Here is a 13,269-nt window from a genome sequence, read left to right as displayed (position 1 = left end):
CGACGCAACAATTAAGTCGCAGGATGCTGGTTGTTGCTATGTTCTGAGAATACTTCATACTTGCATTATAGCCGCTGTGCCAAGTCTGTGGGCACAATCATTCCCTAGCAGAATTATTTTGAAATGCTTGCTATGGCATCATTGTCATGCAGTGAGATTCGGGAAGTTCTGCACTACAACTTTGCGCATGGGTTAAATATGGACCAGTGCTTTCAAGAAATGACTCTTGCACTTAGTGACTTATGTTCACATTGTAAAACTATATTCAGGTGGTACAGAGAATTCTAAAGACGAAATTTCACTCTACAGGACGCTGAGAGGATGGGTAGGTCGCAATAATCAGTCATCAGTTACAGAGGAAAACATCGATGCTGTGAGGAAAATGCTAGACAGAGATAGATGAGTGATCTATAAGCAGACAGAGGCTAGGGCTAAATGCACCTATAATTTGTTCGACTCTGTATGATCATTTGTAAGTAAAGAAATTTTGTCATCTCTGGGTGTCACACGGACTGACGGAAAGGCCAATGACACAAAGTGTGACTTGGTGCCGGGAGATGTTAAAGAAGTTTTCTAAGGGATAATCTCAGTACATGAATAACATCATGATAGGTGACGAGACTTTACTGTGCTATTATCATGTGCTATCTAAGACTCAAAACAAAGTTTGGGTCTTTGAAGATGACGACAACACACCCATAGCTATCAGAAAAACTTCTTGAGCAACCTCTTTACAGTTCAGACCTTGCTCCTTGTGACTTTATACTGTTCCTGCAAGTGAAAATGACGTTGAAAAGAGTGCAGTTTTCAAGTTATAAGGACCTCTTGTGGGCTTGCAACAACAAATGTGCCTTACTCTCTGCAGAAACTTGGGAGAACTGGTATAGGGATTCGTTTAAGAGGATGGAGACGTGTATTCAATTTGGCGGAAATTACATGAAAAAATTATATAAATAAAGCTGTATTACAAAACTTTACTAGTACCCTTTGTAGAGTCTTCAGAAAATATACATACTGCCAGTTAAAACTGTAATTTTCAATGGCTAACACTTATTGGTAATATCTGTCTTCATTATAGAGACTCACCTCCAATGGCTCCATTTTTATTTTGCTGTCCACAAAAAGTATCAAACCTTACCTACCAATTCTGAAAAATCGGTAGTGTACTTAAAAAAAACTCCATTTAAAACTGATTCTGCCAGAAAGTGTTCACCAGTGTTTTAACACACCATGTTTCTTACACAACTTGATGTACTGGGTTTGATCACTGTCTGATGTAATCTCTAAGGCCTCTGACAATGTAGAGTGAAGATGCTATGTGGAGAAGGGAGACTTGAATTCCAGAGTGTTCATGGAAATGGTGTTCCAGCCACCCATCTCCACTGATGCTTAGTTATGGTGGGAAACTGAATCTTAGTTTTCAGTGGTGGTAATCAAAATGAAGTACTCTGCTATTATTTTCACATTGCTATGAGTTGTTATTTGGGGACACAACTGTTCCAGTACAGCAATTAACACAACCTGACATGTTTGTAAGAAATTCTTAATGTTGTGAACAACAGGCCTCAGTCACCATTATAGCTATGAGAGAGTTCTCCGGCCACTAGAGACTCATTGGCATAGTTATACTACTCTTGTCATGTCACACGAAGACTATACTACTTGCCATTTCAAAATTCATTGCAGCACTATAATACTTTACGTTAGTTTTTCCTGAAGTGACACTCCTTTAGAGCCATAACACTGCTACACCTACTGCGGGAAATTCAGTGCTTGTAATGACAAATGAAGAATGTGTTTCATATACTACAGTGGAGGGTGTCCATGTTGAGTTATCGACACTAAAGAACGACTCTTGTTATGGGAACTGACAGAAGGGATGCATATTCTCTCTCTCTCTCTCTCTCTCTCTCTCTCTCTCTCTCTCTCTCTCTTTCTCTCTAAGCTCACGCTACACAGACAAGCTGCACACTAGAACACAATGGATTGCTCATTCAATATATTCATTGATTATTTATTGTTAGTGGTATTGCTTTAATTACTAATCACAAGACATCCAAAGTGAAAAGCTCAAACATAAAAAACCACAACTTCTTTCAGATGGTAGTAATAGTGACAAAATGAAATGAGAATGGTGGAGCTCAGGATGAGAGTGTGGGTGGAGTTTGGGTGGAGGATGAATGTGAGTGGAGGGTAGAGTGTGGAATGTGGGTGTGAGCTGAGGGTGGGGGAGTGGAGGAGGGGGTGGGGGAGTGGAGGAGGGGCAGAGGAAAGGGAATGTGAGTGGAAGGGGAAGGGGAGTGAGAGTGAGGAGGAGGATGAGACAGAGCAACAACACGTACATGATATGCTCACATTTCTCTACTTACTATCACAGTCAAAAATATCACCAGACAGTTCCTGCTACTGCTGCAGTGGACCCAATTTGTGACATTCATCAAATACAGTAACATTGTCAGTCTTAGTATGCCAACACCAGAGTACAAACCATAATCTCATTAGAAAATTCTAATATGCTCGAACATAAAGGACCAGCAGTGGAATTTAAAATCTTTGATACATTAGCACACAGCACAAAATTGTATGAAATATATCTACTATTCCAAGTAAGAGCAGATTTTACTATAAGTGATAATACTCATTTTAAAATTAATCTTCCATACACACATATAGCAGACTTTAATGACAGTGCACTATAAATTATAACAACCAATCCTCCTCAAAGATTCAAAGCTATGCCCTCAGCAGGCAAGATGATGCTCAATGTTTTTTCAATGTGTGAGGTCAACATTCATCGAATTCATCGTGCACTGAAAAACGATTAACAGTGACATGTTCTGTGAGACACTCTGTAGCCTATGCAGCTCCATTAACAGCAACTGGCGTGGACTGTTCACAGGAGGAGTGATTCTGCTCTATGATAATGTGTGTCCACACGACTCTGTGGTCGCACTGTAAGAGCCACATTCGAGTGGAAGCAGTTCGAGCATCCGCCCTACAGCCCTGACATGTCGTCCTGTGACTCCCATGTATTTGGTCTGCTAAAAAAGCTCTTAATGAGAAGCACTTCAACATGGACAATGAACTGAAGGTCAAATGTGACAGCTGTGCTCTGGTCTCCAGTGATTACTTTTGAACAAAGACTTCAACTATACCCACAGTGTTGTTTTGTACCTTTTCTTTTGAACATCCCTCATATAAAATGGAGAAGGGGAGACACCAACATGTGATAGAATGAGAAATTGTGCAATGAAAATCGAGGAAACCGTAAATAAGAAGAGAAGGAAGGAAATCTCTAAAAGAGTATAAAAAATGGAAAAGAAGCATTAAGTTTTCATTTCAGCGGAAGATTTGTGAATTTTTATACTAGTTACACTTTAGCTCAATTTATCACTTAGTATAATTTAATATTGAAGAAAATGTGCTCACCTCAGTAACAACCTGAATACAAGATGGCACTGATGCTTCGGCGACACACAGCAACAATTGGACAGATGGCAAAAATGCATTCATCTCCACTTCCTTCAGCGATGGTAGAGAATCTTATTTAACATATCAAATAAAACTTTAAAAAGCTGATGCACAAAATGTATTTCAAGTGTAGATTACAAAGCTTTGAATTTCATCATCAACACATTATCATTTTATTATGCCTAACTTCATTTTTTTCTGCATGTGTGCACAAGCAGAAGTAAGTTTACTTGCAATCAGCACTATCACATTGGGAATTAATAATACAATGCAAACAAACAAACAAACAGTTTTCCAGCGAATACATAGTTTAAATTCTTCTCAGATGTTCAGCCAAGTTTAGTCACTAAAGGCTTGGGTTGTTGCACCTGGCACACTAAGGTGAGGCGGAACAGCTGAACTGGACCAACAAATAACATATTTCTTCCAGTTCCCCATCATGGAGACCACTGTCAGGGAGAGAGGGTTATCCACATAAAGGGAAGCATCAATGGAACAACCTATAAGTCACCAGCATTCAGCTGAAGATGGCATTATGTCTAATTACCAAAAAATCATGCACTATTAACATCTATACCTGGCTGAACACCCAAGAGGAATTTAAGATAAATAGTTTGCAACTAATAATGACACCACTGAAAAACTGATAAAATTTCACCAATTATCTCACTCAAAGGATGTCTATACATGCAGAGCAATCGGCAGACGTTCCCGCTATACCAAAATAGAACATAAGACGAACACATTATGCAATATCACAACAAAGCCCCTTAGCTAGCTTGCATTTATTGTGAATCTCTCGCCCAGCACAAAGTCTCAAGCGACTGAAAAAAAAAGCAAAGGTGACTCCAGTAAATAAGAAGGGTAAAAGAACAGACCCACAAAATTACAGACCAATATCCCTCCTTGAACATATTCTCAGTTTGAATATAATAAACTTTCTTGATACTGGGAAGCTTATGTCGGAATCCACACGGTTTTAAGAATCATCACTCATACGAGACTCAGATTGCCCTTCTCTCACACGATACACTGATGTGGCGAAACAAGTGTTGTACCGTTTGTGAGACAGAGGGGCGAGCGAGTGTGCCGGGACTTACAACACTTCACTAGTAGTAGTTCCATGTCACCATAATACACCTGCACGTAGTATTGTACCACAATTAAGAATATAATTAAAAGTTAAAACTGCTTTTTCAGAATTTGTCAACATAAACTTTAATGTAATAATGTTTTAAATGTCAAGTCTTAGAATGACTAGATCAATAGTTTTCCTAAATATACTGTTTTAAGAAAAAAAAAGTGGTGCTAAATAATAAAGCTAGAAAGTCAGAAATTGGTCATAATGTGCAGATGTATGCCAAAATTAACAGGTGCAAGTCTGAACATGATATAATAAGATTTGTAATCAGAATTCATCATTTTTAAGAAAAACTGAAGGTGCTACACGGTAGAATTAGAAATGTGAAAATTCGTATGATGCTTCAGTTCAGGGTAAAAATAATGACTATTTAACCCCATTAAGCTATCTCTAATAGTTTTTGAGTAATTTAATGAAAACTAAAATTGGAACTAAAATGCCCTTATTTGTAGTAGATTAAGTACCTCTAATTTTAATGCTAGAATATTTTGATTACAGCACACGAAAAAACCTATCAAATAATAGAGCTGTAACAAGTTTTAGGACCATAATGTTAATAATAACCAATACAAGTCTCTCAAAGTTACAGTTCAGAGGTAATGATGTACTTTCAGTTCCATTCTAAAAATTCTAGAAGGCAAAGTTTTTGTGCAAGCGACTTGAAACTACTACTGTAATTTCAACAAACTTACCTACATGCATGCAAAAATTAAGAAGATTCTAAATTAATTCATAACTTTGTTATTAAATATTGTGTGTACAAGAAAACAGCCATTTAGAGACTGCTGCAGTGTGCATAAGGCAGATGACAGCAGGTGTTTCCTTGGCCATCTACTGTGCCACTTGTATAAATCGAGCCTAAGAGGTGAGACTAGGCTTCACTTAGCACCCAACCACTGTAAGATCTGCTTGTGTCAAAACGCCGGAGTGTGCACTGCCTCAGATGACGTCAGAGACCAGCTGTTTCAAAGAATTGGTAGCGTTGGGTTGTTTTGGGGAAGGAGACCAGACATCGAGGTTATCGATCTCATCAGATTAGGGAAGGAAGAGGAAGGAAGTCGGCCGTGCCCTTTGAAAGGAACCGTCCCGGCATTTGCCTGGAGCGATTTAGGGAAATCACGGAAAACCTAAATCAGGATGGCCAGACGCGGGATTTAACAGTCGTCCGCCCGAATTCAAAGCATTGATCTTCAGTAATAATTTATAGTGAACTCCCGAGGATTGTACACCATCCTGGATCACTTGGATTTTTTCTAAAGTAACTGTTAGTGTGCCCTCCGTGATATTTACAAATCCGCGTAGCACTTGGTGACAATTATTTTCCACTTTTGTGGCAAGCATTTATTTTGAAAATCAGCAGTCATGGCGAAAGACAATTTGATGGGAACTTACCGTAGAGGTTGAATACTTCATGTTGTGCTTGAGAAACTTCACTAAATATATGTAACAATTAGAAATTCAAATCTTAATTTACAATCATAGTCCTTATCCCACTACACAAATAAAAAAAAGAAACATTTCTTTAAGTGGACTGGACAAGAATGTGGACTTGCAGACTGGGAACTATGATCAGTATGTTTCCAATCGCTTTCTGGCTGACCACAAAAATAGTGGCCAGGCTCTCGTAAACAGACGGCGAAACCCTATAATATTTAGCGCACTACCCCACACAGAGAACTGCGAATGAAGGGCAACAGGCAGATTCCATATTTCTATATTTCCGAAAAGCATTTGACACGGTGCCCCATTGTAGGCTGTTAATGAAGGTACGAGCATATGGAATAAGTTTACAGATATGTGAGTGGCTCGAAGGCTCTTAAATAATAGAATTCAGTGTGTTGTCCTCGATGGCGAGTGTTCATCAGAGGCAAAGGTAACATCAGGAGTGCCCCATGGAATTATAATGGACAGGGTGGACAGAAATCCATGTTTGTTTCCTGGTAAGGTGCCGAAGTTGAGTGACTGTAGGAAGATACAAGATGACTTAAGACAACATTTCCAGATGGTGTGATGAATGGCAGCTAGCCCTGGACGTGGAGAAATGTAAGTTAATGCAGATGAGTAGGAGATCAAACCTGTAATGTTTGGGAACAGTATTGCTTGTGTCCTGCTTGACACAGTCAAGTCATTTAAATATCTGGGTACAATGTTGCAAAGTGATACGAGGTGGAACTAGTATGTGATAAGTGTGGTAGGAAAAGTGAATGGTCGACTTTGGTTTACTGGGAAAATTTTAGGAAAGAGATGTTCACCTGTAAAGGAGACTGCATATTGGATGCTGGTGTGACCTATTCTTGAGTACTGCTCGAGTGTTTGAGATCCACATCAGCCCGTATTGAAGGAAGACATTTAAGCAATTCAGAGGTGGGCTACTAGAGCACTGCATACTCTAAACATTTATTAAAAATAAAACTCAGTGGCTTACTTATCAAGTGAACTGTCTGTTGAACAACATAATTAGATAATCAAAATATCCACGGTTGTACTGCCAGTCTACAGTGTCCAACGGGCACAATATTTCGGCGATCATACATGTCGCCATCATCAGGTGATCTGACGGACTGAGCTCCTGTGAACATGCCGGCACAGAGATCCGTACGCTATGGCTGCTCAGGGGGAACTGGGTTCGATCGCGGCGGCGGCCGATTTAAATACCCTCCGCCTGCGGCGCGCTCACTCCGCCGTCCGTGCTATGCGCCACGATCGGGCGGTGGAACAGATTGATTAATCAAGAGTAAATCGAGCAAACGTATAGTTGTGACGGCCATGGCGGACAGAGCCATCACACCGACGTAATCTCAGACGCTGTTCCACTGCGCGACCGTGGCGCGGGCCGCGGACGGCAGAGTGAGCGCACCGCAGGCGGAGGGTATTTAAATCGGCCACCGCCGCGACCGAACCCAGTTCCCCCTGAGCAGCCATAGCGTACGGATCGCTGTGCCGGCACCTACACAGGAGCTCAGTCCGTCAGTTCACCTGATGATGACGACATGTATGAGTGCCGAAATATTGTGCCTGTTGGACACTGTAGACCGGCAGTATACCCGTGGATATTTTGATTATCAAATATGCCGGGAGAAACTCAAGAATCACAACATAATTAGACAAGTAGTAGCTGTCACTACATTTGGAATTAGATAATTTGGAAACAGTTTTACGGTCATCATCGGGTCTGATTTTATCCCAATGAAATGAAGGCCTTGCATACGACTAGGGACCAAGCAAATCTCTTGCAGATGTGTCCAAGTTCTCTGACTGATGTGACTAAGTAAGCAGTCATTCAATTCTGGATCATGCTGAGCTTGACATATGTAGCTGGAAGAATTATCTCATCTGACAACTTCCCAATGTGCATTATACTTGTCTGGAGCACTTTCCCTAGCTTTGTAATACTTTCTACTTGTAAGGGAATCATTGTAATGCAAATCTCACCATTCACTCCCTCGATTACCCTCATTTTCATATACTCGATACTGTATGATCATGTTTTCTCTAATTTCTGTAGGTTCTTTTGTATACCAGATAATTTTTGTATTTTTATGTGTATTTGAGGAGTTAATCTTTATTAACATAGAACATAAAAATATTGTATTTTTATGCTTATTTGAAATGTTAATTTTTATTAATGGGGAACATGAAAACCATAAATCCCGACATGTTTTAAAAAATGTCTTCAAAATCATTTTCAACTCAAATTTTTCTTGTCTAACATTCACATACATAATCCCAGTTTGCGTTCTTTAATTTGTCAATATATAACATATTGTTCTTCTCTCCCTGACCTCTTATCCATGCACACTAAATTCATTTGAATAAGTTGGTTGTGTGAAACAAAGTGTTAAAAATAATGGAAAATGATCTGCAAATATTCCACTGGTTAGGCTAGTCACCTATGCCTCTCAGTGTAAGTTAACAATAACATTGTCTAGAAATATATTATTATGCATGGGACACTTGCTCATGAAATGTTTTAAGAACTTAAAACGTTAACAAATGTTCTGGACTCCCATTGCTTTGAATTCCCCATATCAATATTAAAATACCCACAGATAACAAGCTCCTTTTTAAGTGTAAAAAGTTTTCTAACCACTAATTCAAACTGTTCGAAACTACATTTGAATCTCCATTTGGGGACCTACACACAAGCTAACGATTATTATACTACCTTCACTGTGACTTACACATCTAAACTCAGCATTTACTTCCAACAATATTGTGTAAAGTTTAATTTTGTACATTTTAGAACACACTTAAAGTAAACTCCAGCACGACAGTTTTTTCTGTGTTTCCTACACATTACATCAGCAACAACATATCATTGAGAATATGTTGTTAGCCAGTTTTCTGATACACACATCACATCTCCATCCTTAATGCTACAAACATGTTCCAGTTCTAACAATTCATTTATTATACAACAAACATTGACTTGCAGCAGAGTAAATATTTTATCACTGTTTTCATTTTTCAAGCGAGCGCTTAAGGTGCAGCTTTTTCTGCTAAAAAATCATTTTTGTCATTGCTCTTGGTAGGGACCACTATCAGTACTGTTTCCTCACATCGCGAGCTTAATTCCAGCACATCGCTTTTGCCTTTCAAAGGTATAACTTGCTTAAAACCTCACTGCATGTTCAATTTCATATGAACTATATTTGAGATCTTATGACTAACAAAGGCCTTTCCCACTCTCTTTATGTGTAAACCATGTGCTGGATGAAACCATCTCCCTAGTGTGCTTGTATCAATGTACATTTTTAGTTATTCATGAAAATGCGCAGCTGGCTAGCTTCCTACCTTTCATTGTTATATGGTGTTTTATTCCACACCTTTATACAGTAGCGTAGAGAAGTCGCTAATGTGTTTGTACGATCTGTATGTTCTTAGTTTATACCCAAAGAACACATACCATTTTTTATTGTACTATTTTCATTCCTTTATTTTAATATATTATTCACACAGGACCAATTATGTAGACTGTGGTACTGCGATGAAATACAGGTGGTAACTCACTGACTAGCTGAGAAGCTGAGTCACTGATATAGACACAAACAATACACAGACTGTTGCCAGCTTCCGGACGAATCCTTCATGTCAGCTACAGAAAACATAAATGCACATACACACAAGCTCAACAACATTTTCCCTACTGACTGCATTGTGCTGGCAGTGTAGCTTGATTGGGTGAGGGGTTGTAATGAGTGGAGGGGGGGGGGGGGGGCACAAGAGAAAGGGACTGGAGAGATTGCTGGGTGAGAGAGGCAGCAGGCACACAGGATATGAATTTGGTACTACTGAGCTTGTTTTGGCCACAGCCAGGGGGAATTAAGCATAGTGCACAGTTATGTTGAGTACTGGATTGGGAGAGGCAGCTAGAACAGGTGCAGAGGCAGTCTGCAGAGAGAATGATTTGAGTGTAGGGTGAGTGAAGTTAAAATCATGCCCAGAGATTAGCTGAGATTGACACCAGGAAGATTACGAGATTGAACAATGTGTTGCAATAACAATTCCCATTTAAGGAATTCAGATGGAATGGTTTATGAAGAAGCCACTGAAATTGAGCATGTTTATTCAGCAGCATGATCACCACTGGATAGATAACTTGCCTCTTGGCCACAGTTTGATGGTGGCCATTCATTTGGGTGGACAGCTGGTTTGTGGTCATGCCCACATAAAATGCTATGGCAGAGCTAGTATATGATACGACTACTTTGATATGCTTTCATACATGGCTCTGCCTGTGACAGGACAGGATACACCTGCAACAGGTGACTGTGTACTGAACATGCTGTGCTGATGTTTAATACGAATAGCCACAAATTCACTGATATTCTATGTTCTCAAACATTATAACACATTAATGAAATTGGAATCCATACACTCCCGTTTGTGCAGTGACCATTGAGTATAGATAATGGAGAAAAGAGCAACAATTAATTGTGAAATCCATTATTTTATTACAGCAGATCCAAGAGTTTAACTATTACATAGTTCTTCAGTGCTGAAAATTACAAAACAGGAGAATCAGGAACAAATGGTAGTTGACAGTGTATCATAAGTGCAAACGTAAGCACGACACAGTTATATACCATTTAACAACAGGTGACTAATGTACAATGTCATGTAGTAAACAATATTGCTGGTGTACAGTGTACAGGAGTCTAACATGAACTGAAGCTACTGCTTACATGGTTAAACAGGAAGAAAATGTGATGTCAGAGCCATGTGGTGTCCTTGTCGAGGTGCTGGTGAATAGTTAAATAATAATAAGGCTATACAATTTTTAATTTTTTTAAATGTACTGAACAATAAAACCACAAGTAATGATTAAACCATGGAAAGCAAATCACATGTGTGGAGCCACAAGTAAAGCCCAGCGACACTGAGCACAGGATAGTATGTCATGTATTTTTGTGTTACAAACTAATGGACGAAGCTCCATTTACACTTTCACACAACACGAAAAGTACAATGTTAAAATAATGCACCAAAGTAATTAAAATTTAAAGGAATGGCGAAAGAAAAAATAAAACAGGGTGTACCCTCTTTGGGCATAAACTAAAATCATACAACTGTACAATTACATTAATGTCATCTCTGCACTTACAGCATTAACAAGTGTAATAAAATAGCATACAACGTCAAAAGGTATGAAGCTATCCAGTGATGTATACAGAATGAACAAATAAGTAAAATCACGGAATGTAACAGAGTCATGGGAGATAAAATACATTCAAACAAATGGGATAATGTAAGGACGTGGTTATTTTCAAACATGCGCCCTCGGTAGGCTAAAAAAGTCACAACATCAGCCAAGTAACCAATAACCATGCTTAGTGTTTTTTGATCTACCTAGAAGCAAATAAAAATATAAAATAGTATCATAAGTTAGTTATTTCCCATAACTCTGTTACAATCCTTTATTTTACTAACTTGTTCATAAAAAGGCGCCACTGGCTACCTTCCTATGTTTCAATGTTAAATGCTGTTTTACTCTACATGTTTATACTGTAAGCACAGAGATTGAGGTAAGGTGTTTTTACGATCTGTATGATTTTTAGTTTATAAGCAAAGAATTTTTTATTGTACTATTTTCATTTCTTTATTTTACTCTTGTATTTACCCGAGTATATGATGTCCCTGATTATAAGACAACTCTGATTATAAGATGACCCCCTTTTTTTTCAAGGGGCTTCTTGAGAAAAATTTGTTTTTAACATATTCTGACTCTTCAAAATTACAAACCAATTTACTGGTGTAAAGTGTCTACCTAAAAAATTAACACTACACCTATTCTAAATTTATGCCATTTATTGATTGTCTACATTTTGATAATACAAGGATAAATAAAATAAATGGAAAGAAAGTTTTTATATTCATTTGACAATTGTTTTCTACATTTTTCATTTACTATCCCTGTTGTCTTTGGTATCATTATTTTTAATCATCATCATCCTAACAACACGGCTGAGTAGTTTATGTCTTTGTTGTTGCAAATATTTGGCTGGTTTTTTCCAAATATGTTGTGAAGGTGTGGGATCTGGTAACACATCTCTTTCTATCCGAATTCATATCAGATTTCGCTTCTGTGCTGACACGAAGGTGTGACAATGTCTCTTGCTTCCAGATTTATCATCTGCCAGCTGCTCTCTCACTGGCTGCATAGAACCACACACCCCCTTTCATTCCCATCATATGTCATGGTGACCATTCACAACATTACAGCATGCTACATCACTGGTCCATACCTAGAATTTTACCGTCTCCTGTGCAAATAAAGATAACTGTCCAATTTTTAAAGTCAATCAATTCTGATTACAAATGCATTCAAGCAAACTGCAGTCTGAACATGGAAGCTGTTCCTAAAAAGCCAAAGTACCTGATATGGTTTCCCATGGTTGGCAACATGACATAATTTGCCACCTGCTCATACTCCCTTCCCTGCACTCATCCAGTTTGTAGTCCAGCTGATATCACTGTTCCCCTTACAATCCGTCGGTGGTGCTGCGCTTCAGCAAATGCGAAATAATGTTCGAGTAATATCAGTTCTGAATAGAGAACTTTGGCATATCTGGAAATCTTGATCCTCTATGAGTGCAAATATTGTTTGCCGATCCATGCCCTTCCGAATTTTTCAAACTAAATCTGTACCTGATGTCAATAACCAAAGCCTTATCTGTAAATGTAAGACAACCCCTTGCATATTCTATTAAACAACATAAATACGTTTACCTCAGAATAAATAACTTAATCTGTGAATATTAGATGACCCTGTATTTTCTGAGTGACGAATTTGGGAAAAGATCTTGTCTGGTAATTGGGTAGACACAGTATTTGTTCATTTATGCACCTCTGGCTAGCGTTCATACCTTTCGATATTGTAATGCTGCTTTATTCCACATTTATACTGTAAGCCCAGAGGTGGCGTTAATGTAATTTTTTGAGTTGTATGATTTCAGTTTACGCCCAGAAAGGGCACACCATGTTTTATTATACTATTTTCATTACTTTAAATTTTAAGTATTTTGGTGATTTTGTTAGCACTTTCTGGCAAGCGTATAGGATTACTTTGTGTAGCAAGTAATTATGATACTTCTGTTTGTCTTATTACATGCAAGAATAACACCAAAAACCGAAAATCTGAATAATTTTATACTGTT

General features: G+C 38.5%; 1 protein-coding gene across 1 annotated transcript in view; it reads right to left on the bottom strand.

Moving 5' to 3' along the window:
• The window catches only part of LOC126359133 (MMS19 nucleotide excision repair protein homolog), a 224,822-nt gene that overhangs the window by 110,939 nt on the left and 100,614 nt on the right, over nucleotides 1–13,269 (bottom strand). Inside the window, exon 7 of the mRNA XM_050007606.1 lies at nucleotides 3,430–3,542. Within this exon, the coding sequence (XP_049863563.1) occupies nucleotides 3,430–3,542 (113 nt within the window). The remainder of the gene's footprint in view (nucleotides 1–3,429; nucleotides 3,543–13,269) is intronic.

Source organism: Schistocerca gregaria, chromosome 1, assembly GCF_023897955.1.
Source record: "Schistocerca gregaria isolate iqSchGreg1 chromosome 1, iqSchGreg1.2, whole genome shotgun sequence".
Classification (NCBI taxonomy): Eukaryota; Metazoa; Arthropoda; class Insecta; order Orthoptera; family Acrididae; genus Schistocerca; species Schistocerca gregaria.
Note: the sequence above shows the minus strand (reverse complement) of the source record. Positions and strands in the feature narration are given on the sequence as shown.